The sequence below is a fragment of the Poecilia mexicana genome, unplaced genomic scaffold (assembly GCF_051168715.1).
Source record: "Poecilia mexicana isolate PSO_F unplaced genomic scaffold, ASM5116871v1 scaffold_13, whole genome shotgun sequence".
Lineage (NCBI taxonomy): Eukaryota > Metazoa > Chordata > Actinopteri > Cyprinodontiformes > Poeciliidae > Poecilia > Poecilia mexicana.
The window spans coordinates 19,137,866-19,158,672 of NW_028263382.1; the positions used below are offsets into that span (position 1 = coordinate 19,137,866).

The 20,807-nt window shown below is 39.0% G+C and overlaps 1 protein-coding gene across 1 annotated transcript in view; it reads right to left on the reverse strand.

Moving 5' to 3' along the window:
* dscamb (Down syndrome cell adhesion molecule b) overlaps positions 1-15,866 on the reverse strand; it is a 106,164-nt gene extending 90,298 nt beyond the window's left edge. The window contains exons 1-3 of the mRNA XM_088012124.1: positions 15,725-15,866; positions 4,161-4,478; positions 2,289-2,435 (exon numbers count right to left, since the gene is read on the reverse strand). Of these exons, the coding sequence (XP_087868250.1) occupies positions 2,289-2,435; positions 4,161-4,478; positions 15,725-15,866 (607 nt within the window). The remainder of the gene's footprint in view (positions 1-2,288; positions 2,436-4,160; positions 4,479-15,724) is intronic.
* Positions 15,867-20,807: the final 4,941 nt, after the last annotated feature.

Here is a 20,807-nt window from a genome sequence, read left to right on the forward strand (position 1 = left end):
ACGCGCACACTCCTTGAGTCAACATACCCTCTCCATAACAGTGCGAGGTGAATCCGCTCATGCATCAGAATCTCCCATCAAATATTTATCACCGAGCAGCAGTGATTTTGACCGTGTGCTCATGCTTTTGACAGCACTCGCCTGCTGCGGCGTTTATTGGAGTAAACACGGACAATCCAATATTGTTGCTCTCTTGTACACTTGCAAAAAAAAAAAAATAAATGAAAAACATGCTAGAGGAATACAGTAGGGTTCATTAAAATATCCATGCATTTGAAAAGATGACGCATCATTAGAGGGGCTGACTTAATTGGTAACAAATGAAAGGAACAGTCTTCTTTGTGTTTAATTTGGGATTTTGTGGCAGACCAACACAAAGTACAGCATAACCCTGAAGACGAGAATAAAATTATACAAGTAGTTAGCCATTTCAAGTCGATGCTTTGTAGATGCAACCACCATACCAATAGCAGTCCCAAGTATTTCAGGATGCGTCTCTACAAGTTTTGCACATTTAGAGTTAATATGTTGCCTATTTGTCTTTGCAAAATAGGTTTTGGCACAGTTAGACTGGTCTGGAAGTATTTGTGAGCATCAGATGTCAAGTCTTGACACGAGTTCTAGCTTTGGTGCTGTGTTTAGGGTTGTTGTCATGTCGCAAAGTGAACCTGTATCCCAATCTCAAGGTTTTGCAGATTATAACAGACTTTTTTTATATAGCAGATTATAACGACTTTATTTAGCTCCATCCATCCTTCCCTGTACTGTGGGGATGTTGAGTCAAGGGTGATGCGCAGTGTTAGTTTTCCTTCATATATAGCATTCTGCATGAAGGCAAATTGATCTCAACTTACCACAGAATCTTCTTCTACATATTTATGTCTGAAACATGGTTTGTCAAAAACTTAAAAATGCCAGTGAGCAGACTATAGGCCTGACACATGACACATATCCCTGACCTGTCTGCCGTGTTTCTTGGTCTTCATGATGCTGTTTGCTCACTAATCTCCATCGAACCTCAGAGGCCTTCACAGAACAGCTGCATTCATACCCAGATTAAAATACACAAAGGTAGATTCTATTTGCTGACTTGGTGACAAGAAAAAGTAACTGTTTTCACTTTATCTCATTTAGTGGCATCAATTTGAAGAGCGCTGGACACAACCAATTTTAAAATTTCTATATATTTTTTTTCCACTTCAGAATTTGGCACTTCTGAGTGTCTGCTCTATTACAAAAAATACCAATAAAACACATAAAAGTTTGTGGATTCAAGACAAAAAGTGGGTATGAATACCAAGGTCCCTGTAAGATGTCAAATTTCTAACAACAAACTCTCAGTTTTATACACTACAGCTTGACATTGGACAGTCTTTTTCCACCTACTTCAGAGCACAACATGAAAACCTTGTCTACACGATTCATTTCATTTGCAGAGCATAATCATATCTGCATGCTGCATATTTGCTCAATCTCCGTGACATCAGGCGTTGTCTTCAACCTGCAGTTCTCTGCGAACAGCTGGGGAAACCTCAAGTAAATAAGTCTGCAGCATGGATCAGAAGACACATCTTCATGCCTGAGCAGACGCATTTAAAATGCCACCAAAACGTTGTCCCAGATTCTGCCCTCAGTCAAATGACATCAAGGGCTCGCTTACAGGTCCCCAAACGCCTCGGTATGGAGCAAGAATCAGCCAGCGGGCAGCACATGGAGCAATCAAAGAGATATGCATCCCATTTAAGATGGGCACAAATTCAACCAGCTGAATGTTCTGGTGCTCTGTGTTATCATGCTGTTTTTGCTGGTTTCAAGCAAGGAAGGTAACTAGGTCAATGTAATGTAACGCTATGTAAATTGAGCCACTTTACCCCCTTGCTGGAGTCAAAATGGAGTTGGCTGAGAGGGGAGTGTGTACAGGAGAGAGAAAGCCAGTGATTCAATCTGACAGTTATCAACATCCTCTGGCTAGTGTAGAGACTGAGCTGCAGAGCCTGCAGAGTCCCGGCACACAACAGCAACAACAACAACCAGGTAAAAAGACGACTTTCGGCAGATATTGCTCTAATAGTAGAGACCAATAAGAGCTAAGTCAGCTAGTCCTTCGTCAAACATTAATACCACATGTAACAGTTTACATTTTGCCCAGTTTTATGTTAAACTCCCTACGAAATTTACAGGACTTTGCTTCCATTTCATCTATTTTATACCTTCAGATTTTGCAGATCACAATCAACTTGTTTCTTCCTGCAGTTTGCATGCAGCTGCAGAAGCATAACCTGTCATACCTGAGCTGAGTGAAACTGTGTCTTTCTCCCATGATACGACGGAGACGTAGGCCTCCACAGAAGCGGGGATAATGCACTTGAAGACGGCCACACTGCCTCGCATAGCCTTCTGGTCAGCCACTCTGACAGTGTAGGGTTCCCGTGAAACTAATGAACGAGGGAAAATACAAAAACATGTCAGTGTGACTTATTGATCTTGAAAGACTTGCTTCAGTATGCTACGATAATGCTGCATTATTAAAGACCTTGTGTAATCACTTATCCTTCTTAGCAAAGCAATAGCTTACAAACTAGCACTTTATAACTACTTAAACATTGATTGTGTCTGAACTAAATGGTCGTGGTTGAGTTGGAATGAAATGGATTTTCATTTGACCTGTTTATGTCTGTAAAGAGGTCATACATGTGACGTCATCACCTATGTTTAAATTGGCCAAAGAATTTTGAAAACGGCTACACATGGCGTACAGATTTCCCTTTATAAAGGCGATTCCGCTGAGTAAATAATTGCATCATCTGCATAGAAGTGAACCACAGCTGATGTTTCTGCCTAAGGGTCCGAAACTGTCCAGTTGGAAGTAGTTGAGGACAAAATTACAACCTTCTTTTAAGCGAGACATTTAGAAAACGAATATAAATTATTGCAGATGTAAAGCAGAAAAATATTATTCCATGTTGGCCCTGTTTAAAAAAGGGACTTAGTTTGTTGTGTGTACTTTTAGTTTTAGTATGAGGAACAAGATATAAGCCGTGCTTTCTTCAAAAATAGAAGGTCTTTTTACGATCCGGTGATCTTGAGTAGTTTGGCCACTGTCATTTATATCAGATGTGAGTGATCTGGCCAGCAAATGTCTATCCAGATGCCAGGTTGGGCATGAATGTAAATGCATGGCAACTGAAATATAATGTACAAATATCAACTAATCATTGTGAGCGATCATCTGGCGTAGCAAGATTAATAAATTAATATATTTAAGTGAAATTAACCTTAAAAGCAGCAGTATATGTCATGTTTATTAAAAAATATATGTTTTTTAAATATTTGTTAAAACTATTATATGTTGTGACAGAATGATATGAGACAGATAATCTGTGGGAAAAAAACACGCTCCTCCACCTCCAAGGGCTACCATTTCCATCTGCAGAAACCCATCACTCTCAGTCAGAAACAACCAATCAAGAGCCAGGAGGAATCCATAAATCACGCTTGTGTATGTGCTGCTCAATATGTTAATGGTGGAGAAAACTGCTTATCCTCCGTCGACGGTGGCCATGCCAGAAAACCTGAACATTCACGGTAGGTTTCAGTGTGGGGAACTGGCTGTAGTTTAGCAGAGAGCAAGAGGGAGGGTTGTGAGCAGCATGTACACAAGCATGACTGGCAGCACTAGGACCCTCCTTTTGGCTCTGATTGGTTGTTTGTTACTGTATTGTATTTCTGTAAGTAGCACTCGGAGTACTGGGAGAAGGCAGAGGAGCTAATTTTTTTTCCCAATCATCTGTCTCATGCTACACTACCACGACATAGTGACAGTTTTAACAAATATGCAGAAAACATATTTTTTTAATGAAAGTTACATACTGCAGCTTTAATTAATGTCATGACGAAAAGCAAAAAGTGTGATAATTAAAATCTCTCTTCAGATGGCTGTAAAATCTTGGCCATGTACCTTTTTTTTTTTTTTTTTTCATTTGAACCACAACAAAAACTAATTACTAATTTACATTGAGTAAACAAGTAAAGCAGCAACTATAATACGTACATTTAATGTATGCATAAAGTCTGCAGTTTCTACTCTCTTTGTTACCACTGCTTCCTTTACCCTACCTTTATGAAAACTGCCCTCTGCCGTGTCTCTTGAGCAGACTCACCTGCTTTGATGTGGACATCCTGGCTCCTGATCTTGCCAGAAGGATTCTCGGCAGTGCAGTAATATGTGTTGTCATGGATCAGCTTGCTGAAGCTGGATGGCAGGAAGTTGAAGATTTGAAGAGTTCCATTAGGATGGACATGGCGGATGCCCGGGACATCGTAGATCTCCTCGCCGGTAGCCAAGTACCACCGCAGCGAAGCGGGCGGTGCTCCCCCAGCAGGACAGGGAACCGAAGTCCCCGTTGTGCTGGCAAATACTACCTCTTGCAGAGACGCATTGACAAAGTATAGGCTGGAATGGAGATCTTCACCGAAAACTGGAAGAGACAAAACACAAATTTAAACAAAGACTCTTTTTAACCACTTCTATGGATGATGTATTTTTGTCAAGTTAATTATTTGTATTTCTGTTTACATGGGTTATATCTTGGTTTTGTTTCCCATAATAGCAGGGTTGAAAGCACCAATCCAAAACAAGATTCTAAGCATTTTCAATTTGGACACATAATTAATTATAAATTAGATGTTTTTTTGAGTATTCTCCAAAAATAATTTACTGCGTGTTCGTCTCTTCACAGCCAGGTATAATCGGTTAAGATCTTTAATTTCATTCTATGGAAGTTGGGACCATTAAATCAACAACAAACGATTATGAGTTATGAACTAGGGACAATTTCCTTGTTCATATACAAGTTTCAATTTAGGCCTGCATCAGAGTAAAGTGAATGCTACTAAATCCATCCATCCATCTTCTTCCACTTTATGCAAGACTATTCTCTGGAGGAACAGAGGGAAATAAATGTCAATGTTGGGCCAATTAACTTCATAGAAATCTACGGCTGTTTGATTTTAAATGAAAAAGCGAGGCAAGCAGACATGAAAGGCTGAGTTTGTTTGCATTTTCAGGCAAAAGCACAGTGACTGTGTGCATCGCGCTTGCCATCTCAGCCTGGTGACGAGGCTCTGCACTAAACGGCTCGCAGTGGCACTAGCAGCTGGCTTGGCTCTCAGGGGAGAAAGCATTTTAGCACTTCATAAATTCCTAACAAGGTTTCAAATTGCAGACATTTCCATCCTTTTCTCTGCTCGAGCAGCTCTGTAGCGGCGATGAGACAGTCAAGTGACCTCGTCATGTAAGCAGGCACGTCCCTCTGCTTTTTATTTGTTGTTACAGATTAGAAAGGATCATTTACAGTTACTACAATGCTGCTCCTGATCGATACACCAATATTTTCCTTCTTATAAAAATGGTTGACTTATTGCTGCTGCAGAAATCCGGACAATGTCTGAAATGGAAACAGCACTTTTAGAAAGCTGACATATGCATTAGTAAATTCAAGGAAATAAATCAAGTAATGTGAACTAAGTTATGGGGCTGAAAGCAGAAGGCAACATCTGCAACAGTTAGTGTTTGAAATAGCTGCTGCCAGGGCTGCAGCGCCCCTTCTGGTGTCTGTGATGGAGGATGTAGCATTAGATATGCTAATTTTAAACATAAACAAGTTCAACCCACAATTTTTTACATCACAAATTCTTCCATTTTGAATTCCTTTTCCATTAATCAGAACATGTGGCGACCTAATTTCTTGACTTAAAATGATACAAGAGAATTGTGATTGTATTTAATTTTGACTCAGGGCATGAACTGTTTGAAAACCTAAAATGTTACTTTGAACAAAGGCAATTTTACACAGACATCACTGATTTAAAATTGTTTAACACTAACAGAAAAATTAGCATTAAATAAAAAAAAAAACACAAGAGGTGTAAAATATTTTAAATATTTTCAATTTGATCAAAATACTTCACAACTTTGTCACATTTGGATTATCGGTTTAGGACTAACTCAAGTCCTTGAAAGAAACAGACCTGCATTTTTTTGATACGTCCCTGGTCCAACACACCTGAATCAAATAAAAGGCTCATTAGCAGGCCTCTGCAGAATGCTGAGGATGTAATTAAGCTATTTGATGCAGGGATTCATGAAAAAGTCGCAAGACAAAAGCTGCTGAGGACTCGAGTTAAGCTCCTAATTCTAGGTACGAAAATGAAAATCTACAGCCTGAAACCTTTTGGGCGTTTTAACTATTTCGACTGGGGGAAAAAAATGAAGCACAAACCTGGTGTAATATTTTCAGGGGAAATTCTGTTATTGAAAAATAATTCTCCTCCTCAACATGTCAACTGTGTCTCAGCCTGCAAGCCAGCCTGCAAGGGTCCTGTAACAGGGTGCTCTATCTATCTATCTATCTATCTATCTATCTATCTATCTATCTATTTTATCCATCCATCCAGTAAATTATGAAGGCATGCAGAAAGTGATTTGGCAAAACTCAAAAGAGCAATCTAATTGTGACAGCTCTTTCATGTTTTAAGTACATGACTAATATCCAGCGTGTCCTCGCCACTGAAGGTTGGTTCTTTACCATGAAATTATTTGAATAAGAGCAGAACACTCAGGGTTGTGGAAGTTAATGTATACAGTCCTGTCTCCAGTCTCTTAAATCAAAAAAGTTTTTGCCAGTGTGAACAGTTTAAAATGCAGCAGGATGGTGTTAAGGGTTCTCAGCGGGCCTGTGGCACTGGCCAAGATGAAAATAATACATCAAAGTCATATTAAATTCAGATTCATTCTCTTTTTTCCCCCATCAGCCTCAGGGAGTATCAATCTTCTCCATGCTGCGTAGATAATGCAGACCGGAGGTGGGAGGGGTTGAGGGGTCAGAACTGTACCGGTTGATGAATGGTACTCAGGATGAGTGTGAAGGACAGCACGTTTTCAGAGACTCAGATTTAAAATGTACTAGTTTACCTATTTGTTTAAATAAAATATGCAATGTTATGCTTAGCATTACTTCACACCTTGATACAGATTCTGAGTTAAATTTAGGACTGGACATGGAAGGTGAACATAATTCTAGCTCTTTCAAGGCCTTTGGAAGGTTTTTTTTCCCCAGAGTTTCCATAATTAGCTCCATCCATCTTCCCATTGATTCTGACCAGATTCTCCGTTTCTGCTGAATAATAGTATTTCCATAGCATAATGCTGCCACCACCATCCATCACAGGGGGACAATCAATTGTGGTTCAACACTTTGAAGTAGGATAAAAAAGTTATTTTGGTCTCATCTGACCAGATCACTTTTTCCACAGCTTGGCTATGGATTTTATTGAAGTGAACCATTTCTCTGTTGCTCTGACATCAGAACTTCCCACTTGGGCTCCTGATGTCTGCAGCTCCTCCAGAGGTACCACAGGCCTCTTAGCTGCTTTTCTGATCCGTGTTCTCCTTGCCCTTCCTGTCAGCTTAGACAGGAAAGCAGACGCCATGTCTTAGTAGGTTATGGCTGTTACTCTGTTTCTGGATGATTGACGGAGCAATGCTACGTGAGATGCTCAAAACTTGTTTTATAACAAGTATATTTTGTTTATTTTATTTTAATTTAATATTCAATTTCCCCTTTGGGATCAATAAAGTCTTTTTTAATTTAACTGAATTGACCAACACAACCTGCTTTAATCTTTAAAACGGCTGCATGCCTGACCTGTCTGCTGTGTTTCTTGGCCAACAAGATGCTTTTTATACACTATTCTTCTCTATAAAAAAAAAAAAAAAAAAAAAACTCTGAGCCTTCACAGGACAGCTGGATTTACACAGAGGTTGAATAATACACAAGTAGACTCCATTTAATTATTTAGACACGTGTAGAGGCAAATGGTTACACTGATTTTTTTTTAAAGGTATAGGAGTAACAATGGCTGGACACAAATGCATGCCACAACTGAAAACAGTGTATTATTTTTCTCCCTCTTCAATGAAATATATTGAATGTTGAATTCAAAACTTCAGTAGGATGAATGGACGGACGGATGGATGATAATTTAGTTAAAGGATGAACATAAGACACAGTTTTATTCTCATAAATCTTTTCTTGGTTAATATATACTTCACAGACAACATATGACTTCAGAGGAGCAAAGGTCAAAGAAATGTGTGGTTGCTAAGAAATCTTTATAAAAGTACGAAGAAACTAGACCAGGACTAAAGCGACAGCAGTTTCCACATGCACCTATGTCACATATGAAAAAGAATATGAGAGCAACTCAATTTAGACTGATTGAGTAATAGCTTGATTGATTTAATTAAAAAATGAAACGGACTCTGGTGGAAGAGAGCAAATCAGTTCACTACCCAATTTACTAATTGGCTAAGCCCAGAAGCCAGAGAGCAAACGTTCTGATGACGAAGGTACATCGCTCCCTCCAACCTCGCAGAAAGCACCATGTCATGCCCCAACAAATGACCTCGGGGCCCAACCACTTACTACATTGCCTCAGAGAAAATCAGTAATTGACATAATTTTTCATGAGCTCAACTGTAAAGGTTAAATAAATGACACTGTTCAATAATGTATCATATGCATCTATCACTGGTTGAGAATTTTTTTCTAAACCAGGATATTCTCAGGGCAAAAAGAAAAAAGCTGCTCCACCTAAAAGGTGATCAAGAGAGGTGTGAACATGCCTCTTTTTTAATCCGTTCTTGTTAAATAATCTATTTAATGCTCTTGTTTTTATGTTTATTTCTCTTGAAAAATGTTTGCAGTTCACCATGAAGCATGTTGGATATGTACTTGAAAATGTTTTCTTGGGGAGTGCAATTTATTAGATTTCCATTGCTAAAATTACCTGTGTCCCAGCAGCAACAATACATGATTTAAAATACTTTTTTATATTTTATTTTATTTTTTTAAGTAATTAATTACCTGTTTGAAAGTGCAGAATGACTCATAGTATTCTACTAAACAATTTCCATCAAAATCATTATGCAAATGGGAAAAGAACTACCTCACAACATATACATGTAAAATGACGATGGGAGACTGCATAACAAAAGAGCAGCATGATAATTTATCAAAGATGGCTGATTTGGAGCAACAACTCGTTCAATGCATTTGTCATATTCAAAATCTATCATTTGGGATAATTTAAGTGTGAGAATCATGCAAAATAGCATAGCAAAATAGCATAAGACAAGATGCAATAGTTGGAAATCATTTTAAAAAAAAACGTCAGCTTTTTATATTCCCCACATAATATTTTAAATACAGTCTCCGCTGATCTCAAAACTCTTTGACTTCGTGGCCAAGAGAATAGGAACCCTCTTTATATAACACAACAAAATATCTGCAAAGTAGTGCCGCTCTTTCGGCTTCCTACGGCCATTCACGAAGCACAAAACAAGTCCCAAGGACATATTTTCAGAAAAGAAGCTGGGATCGTGTGGAGTAGAGATCACGTATTGACCGTTTGTACCTACGTACGTCACCATTCGAGTCGCCATGACGGACATCGGAAGTGAATTACTGGAGCGACTCAAATTGTTTTCCTAAGTTGTTTTTGCTAGTTATAGCCATGACTTCTACTTGTTCAAGTCAAGCTAATTTGTGTGTGACCGTAACACACTTGGTTTGGGCTCAAGCACGGCGGTATTTACAAACGTTTGAAATAGCTAGCAGCTTAGAAACCGACTGGTCCCTCCTCCCCCCCGACGTGCTGATCAAATTACAGACTTTGCCTGAATTCACACCACATGGTTTATATCACTGTGTCATAAACAGCGTTTCCTCTTACATCGGAGTAGACTTAAAAACGTACTAAAGAGATGAGATGCTAACCATTTTTTCCCATGTTACGTGATGGTGGGGGAATTTTCTCCATGGTTTGGGTTAGACACACCTTCTCCACAATGCAATATTTGATATATTTCCAATTATACTTAATTATAAAGTATATAAGTCTTCATACCTTATAAAAAAGGTGTTCGCTGCAAATCCGCGATTACACCGAGGGCCACTCATGCTGTATCTTTAATCATTAAAAGTTAATAAGATGATAAGTCTGGTTTGCATCCTTGTCTGTTTGTCCAGCCGACCGCAGATCATCCTATGACCATTTTTAAAGTGAAATCAACTGAAGAGAATCAATATTAAGCAACTAGCTGTCTGTTTTTGACAAGTTTTTACAGGAGCACCAAGTTGTCTTGACCATGTCTATAGCTTTGACATTCGTCATGGCGGAGTGGGCGGAGTTCTGGAGAGCGTGATGTGACTTGCAAAGGGTCAATGGACCTTACCACAGGGGCCGCGTTTCATTGGCTAATGCCAATTTTACGTCACAGCGCAGCTACCACGTGCGTGACCGTCTCACAAACACAAGCTACAGTAGTAAACACACGCTAATGTACATTGTGGATTAGCAGACCGGTGTTACGTCAATCCGCGTTTCCCCATCAGATACGGTTCCCCCTTCGTCTTCTTGCCGCTCCGCCCCGCCCACGCGGCAAAATAGACGCGTGCTCGTGATGAGCACTGAGAAAGCACGCGCGTGGCAAGCACGCGCTTGTTCGGCGCGCTTGTCTGAGGAACTACGGACACCGTGAAAGCTCAAACAACATGTTTCGGCAAACTTGTCACACTTTCTTCACGTTTTTGCGGGAAACTAATAGTAATAATACTAATAATTATAATAAATATAATAAATATATATGTTATACATATTATGATTATAATAAATAATATATATTTTATACATATATTATAATTATAATACATAATATATGTTATATATATATATATATATATATATATATATATATATATATATATATATATATAATAATTATAATACATAATATATGTTATAGTTATAATTATAATATATATATGTTGTATATATTATAATTATAATATGTTGTATATATTATAATTATAATAGATAGATAGATAGCATAATGCTATATGAATTAAAAACAGGGCAATGCAATTTAATGCTCAATATTACCCATCAGATACCGTTTCCCCTGTTTTAAAGTGGGGGAACGCTATCTGATGGCCATAAATCTCCCATCAGATACCGTTTCCCCTGTTTTAAAGTGGGGGAACGCTATCTGATGGCCATAAATCTCCCATCAGATACCGTTTCCCCTGTTTTAAAGTGGGGGAACGGTATCTGATGGCCATAAATTTCACATCAGATAACGTTCCCCCTGTTTTACAGTGGGGGAACGGTATCTGATGGAGACATTTCACCCATCAGATAGCGTTCCCCCTATGTTAAAATCACCCATCAGATAGCGTTCCCCCTGTTTTACAGTGGGGGAACGCTATCTGATGGCCATAAATCTCCCATCACATACCGTTTCCCTGTTTTAAAGTGGGGGAACGCTATCTGATGGCCATAAATCTCCCATCACATACCGTTTCCCTGTTTTAAAGTGGGGGAACGCTATCTGATGTCCATAAATCTCCCATCAGATACCGTTTCCCCTGTTTTAAAGTGGGGGAACGCTATCTGATGGCCATAAATCTCCCATCACATACCGTTTCCCCTGTTTTAAAGTGGGGGAACGCTATCTGATGGGTGAAATGTCTCCATCAGATAGTGTTCCCCCACTGTAAAACAGGGTGAACACTATCTGATTGGTGATTTTAACATAGGGGGAACGGTATCTGATGGGTGAAATGTCTCCATCAGATAGTGTTCCCCCACTGTAAAACAGAGTGAACACTATCTGATGGGTGATTTTAACATAGGGGGAACGGTATCTGATGGGTGAAATGTCTCCATCAGATAGTGTTCCCCCACTGTAAAACAGGGGGAACGCTATCTGATGTGAAATTTATGGCCATCAGATACCGTTCCCCCACTTTAAAACAGGGGAAACGGTATCTGATGGGTGAAATATGGCCATCAGATAGCGTTCCCCCACTTTAAGACAGAGGAAACGGTATCTGATGGGAGATTTATGGCCATCAGATAGCGTTCCCCCACTTTAAAACAGGGGAAACGGTATCTGATGGGTGATTTTAACATAGGGGGAACGCTATCTGATGGGTGAAATGTCTCCATCAGATACCGTTCCCCCACTGTAAAACAGGGGGAACGTTATATGATGGGAGATTTATGGCCATCAGATAGCGTTCCCCCACTTTAAAACAGGGGAAACGGTATCTGATGGGAGATTTATGGCCATCAGATAGCGTTCCCCCACTTTAAAACAGGGGAAACGGTATCTGATGGGAGATTTATGGCCATCAGATAGCGTTCCCCCACTTTAAAACAGGGGAAACGGTATCTGATGGGTGATTTTAACATAGGGGGAACGCTATCTGATGGGTGAAATGTCTCCATCAGATACCGTTCCCCCACTGTAAAACAGGGGGAACGTTATCTGATGTGAAATTTATGGCCATCAGATAGCGTTCCCCCACTTTAAAACAGGGGAAACGGTATGTGATGGGAGATTTATGGCCATCAGATAGCGTTCCCCCACTGTAAAACAGGGGGAACGTTATATGATGGGAGATTTATGGCCATCAGATAGCGTTCCCCCACTGTAAAACAGGGAAAACGGTATCTGATGGGTAATATTGAGCATTAAATTGCATTGCCCTGTTTTTAATTCATATAGCATTATGCTATCTATCTATCTATTATAATTATAATATATACAACATATTATAATTATAATATATACAACATATATATATTATAATTATAACTATAACATATAACATATATTATGTATTATAATTATTATATATATATATATATATATATATATATATATATATATATATATATATATAACATATATTATGTATTATAATTTTAATATATGTATAAAATATATATTATTTATTATAATCATAATATGTATAACATATATATTGATTATATTTATTATAATTATTAGTATTATTACTATTAGTTTCCCGCAAAAACGTGAAGAAAGTGTGACAACTTTGCCGAAACATGTTGTTTGAGCTTTCACGGTGTCCGTAGTTCCTCAGACAAGCGCGCCGAACAAGCGCGTGCTTGCCACGCGCGTGCTTTCTCAGTGCTCATCACGAGCACGCGCCTATTTTGCCGCGTGGGCGGGGCGGAGCGGCAAGAAGACGAAGGGGGAACCGTATCTGATGGGGAAACGCGGATTGACGTAACACCGGCAGAAAGTTTTTGCGTCAGGACTCGAAAAAGAATGGTTCTCCACTGTCAGTGGGGTATCTGTACAGGCGATGTCAGGTATCCTGATCGTATTTATGGAACTAAAATTCACAGATTTCCAAAATCTGAAACGGAAAGCCTTGCTTGGATCAAAGCCTGTGCACGACCGCAAGAACAAAGGAGTGTGTGCTGGTTTAAGTATTATTGCTTTGCTTTCTTTGTGTTTAGTGAATGAAAAAAGAAAGACAATAATAAACACATCCATTATGAAAACCTTTTTAGCCAAGTACAGCATAATGGGAGTACCGATACAACTTCTACACCTGGAAGCCTGTCTGTTAGCTGAACAGATCAATATGCAATGTGTGCCGTATCTAACATACATTAAATATTTTATTTTACCCGAAAAGGCTTTTTACTAAACTGTAATCGTGTTAGCCGCGCTAGCACCGAGTACAGTGCATCAGGCCTAGGCACATTCGAACATTTGCCAACAGAAATCACTGATTTCAAAAGTAACCCTCAAAACCATAAATGCCCGACTTACCCAGCCTTGCAAGAACAATAGGCATCAGCGATCTTTTAATTCTTAAATGCTCTCTGATGGCATCGTTAGAGTTTGGGGATCTTCAGTGTCCGCGATCCAAAAACAGATCACACACTTTTAAAGCTACTTTCTGTGTCTTGTACTCCCTGTTCAGGACGTTTGAGCTCCTTCCAAGTTTGGACTAATTAATACAAACATAAATCTGCATGTCAAGTTGTCATAACGAAGACAATTTTGTTTAGGTTAATGACAAGTTGTCATAACAAAGACAATTTCAATAATGTCAACTTTGTATTAAAAGTGTCATGATTTACCAAATGACACTTTATGACAACAGTCATAAATATTCATGAAGACTTACTGTTGTTCATGACATGTGTTATGTCATGTTTATGACAGTGCCATGACAGTCTTATTCACCCCCCCTTCAAATAAAGTGTTACCATTGGCTCCTAGTAGATATACCATCATTTTGTAGGTTTGTTGATGACAAATCCAAATGCACAAAGGCAGAATCAGCTTGTTGGTAACAAATAATTTAATGAAAAAAAAAATATCAAAAAAGCTTACAAACTGTGGGAAACACAAAGAGGCAGAGCAAAACCAGGGTGAAAATGACAGCAGGGAAATTACAGGAGTTGATAGGAGGAACCAGCAAGTAGTGACTGAAAAAGAGGTGCTAAAGTACTGGGAGGTTGAATGCTGAAACAGTGAACCTGGGCTGATTACCTAATGGACTGCAGATGTGAGGGGAGAGAGCAAAAAAGCAGCCTGAGGAGATGGAGAGAGAGAGAAAGTAGCACAGTGGACGAGGGAGAGTACACAGGTGACTAGGAAATGAATCCAACAGAAAAGCAAACTAAAGAATAACTATACACAAGAAATAAAATAGAAACACTAAGGACTGAACTAAAGAAAAACAGGAACAAGACTAACCTAATCAAAATGATTAGAATCAAATCAAACTACAAAAACAACTCAATAACCTGGGATCCCAACAGCAGTATACAAATATATGTAATGGAGAGACTTACAATGACTTAAAACCTGCAAAAGGACAAATTTGCGGATTTTTTGTACAAGTGGATACAGTATTAGATCATGAGCATAATATTGGCTACTTGTAGGCTGTGAAGCTGGGGAGAGGGGCTAACAAGCAAGGGGGTAAGATAAAGGGATCTTGTTTCATTTATATGTTAACCACATACAACAATGCAACTACAGACGTCAGCTGAATGTGGTTGCCATCAATATATGCTTTATTTAAAAGTACATAAAAATAAAACAAAAATGTAACCAGTTTCTCAATTATGTGACATTGAAACCTTCCCAGAGCTTCAATATATTATTTAAACTACCACTTGAATAGAAAACTAGCATTTCCTAAAGATATAGTTAGCGGGCTGTAAAATAGCGGGCCTCTCAGCTATGAGCTACTAGAAGTATGAACCAATTGCAGCTTGCATTTCCCCCAACTTGCCTTAATTAAAGCAAAAAGGTTCAGATTTATATGAACCTGCTATGAACATTTTTACTGAATTTTAACTGGGGTGTCAACACTTTATAGTCAGTAATCAATCAGTTGAGTGACAAATTGCAAAGATTTTATTTTCCTAGATTTTATTTGCTAAACTAGAAGTCAGTGCTGTGGATAAAATGTTTGCAGAAGATCTTTACACGCAGTGTCCCATGCTTGAATCTGGAATCAAAGTTTTTACAGTTATTTTCAAAAAGCCGGCTTTCCAAACATGCCAACGTCACTTCAGGTTTGTATGATGTGTAACCCATATGCGCATATGTCGCGACCATATTTCCTACATTCACTGCACTACCGACTTTTACAACTGCACTCTTTGATATGGAAAGGGGGGGGGGGGACTAGCAAACAAAAAGAGGCAAAGAGGGAAAATCAAAGAGACAGTGGGCGTGATTCAGCCTGAAATAATGCAGAGAATGCATGTGTTGCTTCTGTACAGCAAGCAGATCCATTGTATGAGTTGTCATCACCTCGGTACGGGAACTCAGCGCTGCTTGGTAGGGTGGCACCGGGCGCCTTGTGGTGACAGCGTGACAGCAGGATCCTTGGGTAATTAAAGCAGCTCTCTGCTTCGTACCCGTAGGGCAAGTCTGCCGGGGAAGTCGAGATCATACCTGGCCCACTCACACTCACTCAGCAGAAGCTAAGGCAATTTTCAACCTCAACAAATATTCTTTTTCCCACTGTGCGTTTATGGATAACAGCATTAGTGTGATATATGCAGTGCATGTGATAAAGCTGCGTTCCCAGCAGCTAAAAATAGCAATGACCTGTGTGTGACCCACATTTAAAATACAGGCTACACACACACACACACACACGCACACACACACACACACACACACGCTCCTGTAAAATTAAAACCTATATTTCACCAAAATAAATGTAATCTTATGTGAAAGTCAGTTAGAGTGGAGGTAATTGATTAGTTTGAAATTCTGCGATGGGCAAACGATAACCAGTCAGGGCCTACAGAGTGCAGAATGAGTAAGCATTCCCACTGAACTGATCTGCCCAGAGGCAATACACCATGCACGCAAGTTAAATGACGGTCTACCAATTTGCTCTCATGAATATTAAGCAGGGCTGTGACAGTAGAAAGGGCCGGCTGTATGCAAGCTGCTGATCCACACCGACAGATCTGTCCTCTGATGTCTTGGAAGGGTGGTTAACAGTAAAACGAGGCCCCCACGCCAGATGAGCCTCCTCCGCCTCCTCCTCCTCCTCTTACCTCCGTCTATTTCATGTCTCATATGAACCAGAGTGACTGCCCATCTCATCAAGAGGGGAAGCTGGAGACCCTGGACTGTTTCTTAGTGAAACTGAGCAATAAAGACATTGATGTCTAAATTATGCTCCAGCAGCTGATGATGATGATAAGTGCAGAAGATTGGATCTGATGAGGGATTATATTGTAGCAAATTATAGCAGCTCCCTCTGCTGCTGATGATGATGAATAAAAACCTCCACTAGTGGAAATCTAATATTGCTGCGTGATGTAAGAAAGTCGCTGAAAGGTGGAGGGAAATCCGCGGCTGTGATAGAGTAAATAAAGCAAATATTGCATTCAAGCCGCAGCAATGATTCCCTGCATATTTACTCTGGGTTGGATTTCAGCATGAAAGAAAAGGCTGCTACTGAACTGCAACAGCTAGTGCAATGGCAATAACCTATTTATTATTATTATTTTTGTTTGCCATACATGCAGTTTTATGTATAAATTGCATTATATGTCTATTATTACCAAGAAATTGGGAGAAAAGCATTGCTTTATTACCTCGATGTATAAACAATAAAACCTTCTTGCATAGAGAGAACAGGCAAATGCATATTAGAGGCGCTTTATATTTCATTTAATCATTTCAGCCATAAACAAGATTTAGTGGCAGCTGACAACTCGTAAATCTGGTCGTGAAGATCAGAAAAAACAGCCCTGAAGATATTTAAGTAAAGACTGCAGCATCTTTAATGCATTATATTTCTTAGTGTCCCTGCTGTGTAAAGGATGAAGTAGTGTACAATGAAAGACAATGCTCACTTTTATTGTGCAACCGTTTGAGCAGTAAACATATTTTCTTGCAGAAATGAAAGAAAACCTTCTGTCTTTATTTGTGTTGCAGTGCCTTGCAACAGTATCTGCAATTGTTAATTCAAATTAAAAAAAAAAATACATGAAAAGTGTGGTGTGTAATTGTATTCATCAAATAAAAAGTCAATATTTTGTAGGATCACCTTCAGATGTGAGTCTGCTGGGGTTTATCTCTTGTAGCTTTGCACAATTTAGAAATGCTATCTTGCCTCATTTTTCTTTGAAGAAGTGCTCAAGCTTCATCAAATTGGACGGAGGATGTCTGAGAATATCAATATAAGGTCTTTCCACAAATTTTCAATTTGCTTTAAGTTGGGGGATTGGCTTGGCTATATTCTATCAGTAATATTCTTGACATGGTTGCATTTTGATCAAAAATCATACCACTGTAACTCTTGCTGCACGTTATTTTTCTGCTGGAAGTTAAACTTTCATCGTACACCTTTAAATTTAACCTATTTTCTTCACAAATTTCCCTATAATTAGTTCCAGCCTAATAGAGTTTGCTGGAGAAAAGCGCTCTCATATCATGAGCTGCCACTTCTCTTCCCTCTTCCGTAAAGAGAGGACCTGAAGTGAACAACTGATAGTGTCCTGTCAACAGATTCTCTTACCTGAGCTGTGGATCTCTGCATCTCCTCTAAAGATACCACAGTGACCCAGGCTGCTTGGGGAATTTATTCTCCTCTGGACTATTTTGTGTGTCTTAGGAGGTTCGTAGTTGTGTCACACATCTACAAATCTATGAAAAACAGTACTATGACAAAAAAATAACTCGAAGTTTATGTTTGCAATGTGGCAAAATGTGATATGAACACTTAATGTACAGCTCATTAGATCACTGCTGTCCCCGTTCAGCCTGCTGAATTCCAGTTCTACTCGGAAGTGGGAAATTCCGACTTCCCAGTTGGAAAAATCAACTGGAATGCCCTCTGAAGTTGAATTTTCCATTAAAATAAATGTTCCAATAAAATTATGTTTATAAGAGTTATTGCAAACAGTGTGTATGGGTGTAACGGTGTCGCCATGTTGAAATTCCACATTTTTAACAAGAAGGCTCTGACTGACGTCAAACCCAGCTCTGAGTTCTTCCTTCCCAGGTAACTGGAACTGAACGTAATAGCAGAATGGCTGCACTTGCAGTAGTACAGTCTTCTGCTACGTTTAAACAAGTCTGATGGAGACACAAGAACCTATATATAATTAAATTGCCTCAAAAAATAATCTAATGGTCAGCTTGCACTGCCTGCCTTTATAACACGATTAGACTGCAGCCTTCTTGCTAAACAGATGCCCATTAGCAAAGGTTCTCCTTTAGTTAGACACGTCACATGCCGGACGATCAACCTTATTATGTCACCAGACATTGGGTTAAGGGCCGTCAGAGATGCAGGGTGTCTGCTGAACACCTGCATGTTACGAAAGGAAAGAGCATCTCCACTGAGAGGCTGACCCAGCTCAGACAAAGAAAAAACTCTTTCAGTTTAGTGATATTTTTACTCATTTCTCTATGGAGAAATGTGGTACAAGGAAATTTCGTGTGCTTGCTTGTAGGCTGAAGTGGTTGCTTCCTTTCAAAGTAGAACTGTGAGCTAAATGAAGCAACTGATTCACTCCACATAATTCAGTGTTGTAAACAGGCCTCCATCATGCTCCTGGACAGAGGCACTTCTTCCACGAAAGCTGTCCTGGGCAAGTCCAGTTCTCAGTGCCCCCCAGAAATAACTGCTGTGTACATGCAGCTTATTACAACCGAAAACATATTCACAGCTACATCTCTTTTTTTTTATAAAAGGAAGTGCGGTGTTGACATACTGCAAGTTGGAATAATAAGGCCAGCGAGGACTGCACAACTGCAGACCTTGAATTGTGAGCTTATCCAATTAAGCAGTGCCAAATGCAAAACTGTAACTAAAGCAAGAAAAATGGTTAGAGTTTTGTAGTTAGATGTAAAATAACTATTAAAACAACCACAGCACTAACTTGGGAGACTATTTGATACTTTTATCATCATTCAAAGGCATAAAATGAACAACCATTTGATGTTGCTCTTTTTTTTTTTCTATTCAGTAAACTAAGCTAATTTTTTACATGAAATATTTTATTCAAATTTATGTTTTTTCAGGTTTTCCTCTACAAAGCCATACTGACAAAGTTGCTCAGCTGCTCAAAGTAAAAACATTATTTTTGGTTCCACTTAGTCATTTTTTCTGTATCTTTGGTTCCACTCAGTAATCACCCACAGTTGTATGAAAACAGGCTTTTCAGAGTTGTTATTACAGATACACCCCCCAGCGAACGGCTGTGAGCATTTTAATGTAAAATTAAGATCCCTACAAATGTGTCCCTGGTTTGTAATGTTTTAAATGCAGTTGTTTAAAAAGTTGTGACCGAAAGATTATGTAGGAAAATATTAAATGCACTATTTTCCTTCACCATCTTCAGCAAGAATATAATTCCACACTTTTTTTTTGTATTCCACATCAATCAAACATCAAATAAAAGAACTAAAGTTTTTCTTTATGTTCACGGATCAGCAATGAGAAGGATTGCTTAATTTCAGGGGTCTCCAGCTGCCGATCTCCAGCAGTCACTGGACTTGAATCATTTGCTGGCATTGTAAGCAGACTAATAAGAGTTTTGAATTGATTTGGGAAGGCTTTTTCCATGCATCGTGTATTTCAACTAACAATTTGGATTTTTATGCACCCAAACAACGAAAATCATACCATACTTTAAGAAACAAGAATAAAGCTGTGAGAGGTCATCATATCAAACAATTCTGGATTTGACATTCTCGACATCAGACCAGAAATATTTTATGTACAGTAATCAAAACTGTTCAGCATATCACACCTCTTAACATCAGTCAAGTTGTAAATATACTGGCTTTGCTCCAAATCAGAATGTGCAGATTTTATACATTCATATATTTTCATGCAGTGAAAATAGACAAAAGTATGCAAACAATAATAAACCAGGGTTCCTTTCTGTTTTCCCTTCCTGACAGGCCATTCAGTGTAGAAAGTTTGCAAGAAATTTGTGTTACTCAGTTTTCGGTCAATAATATGAACACGTGATTTTCATTTTTTATTTTTTTAAATTGTGTAATTATAGAGCTTAGAGCCACAGCTTCAATATTTCTGCATCCACTGGTGGCCGATATGAACTGAATTTGACTCTACAGCACCGCAACTCTAAATATTCTCCTCCTTCAGTTTATTCGAAAATATATTTTGAACAAACACCTTGGAAGACCATCAATCTTCCATTCATCCATAAACCTCTATATATGCTTATGCTTGCGGGGCCACAGGAGGCTGGCGCCTAACGCCAGCAGTCACTAGACAAGAGGACACACTTCCATTAAAACTGCAAGGCTAATTACAGTTTAGCCAAGCTGAAGCGTTACAGATTAAATGAAGGATAAACACTTTCATATGCTCAAAGACAGACTCTTGCCA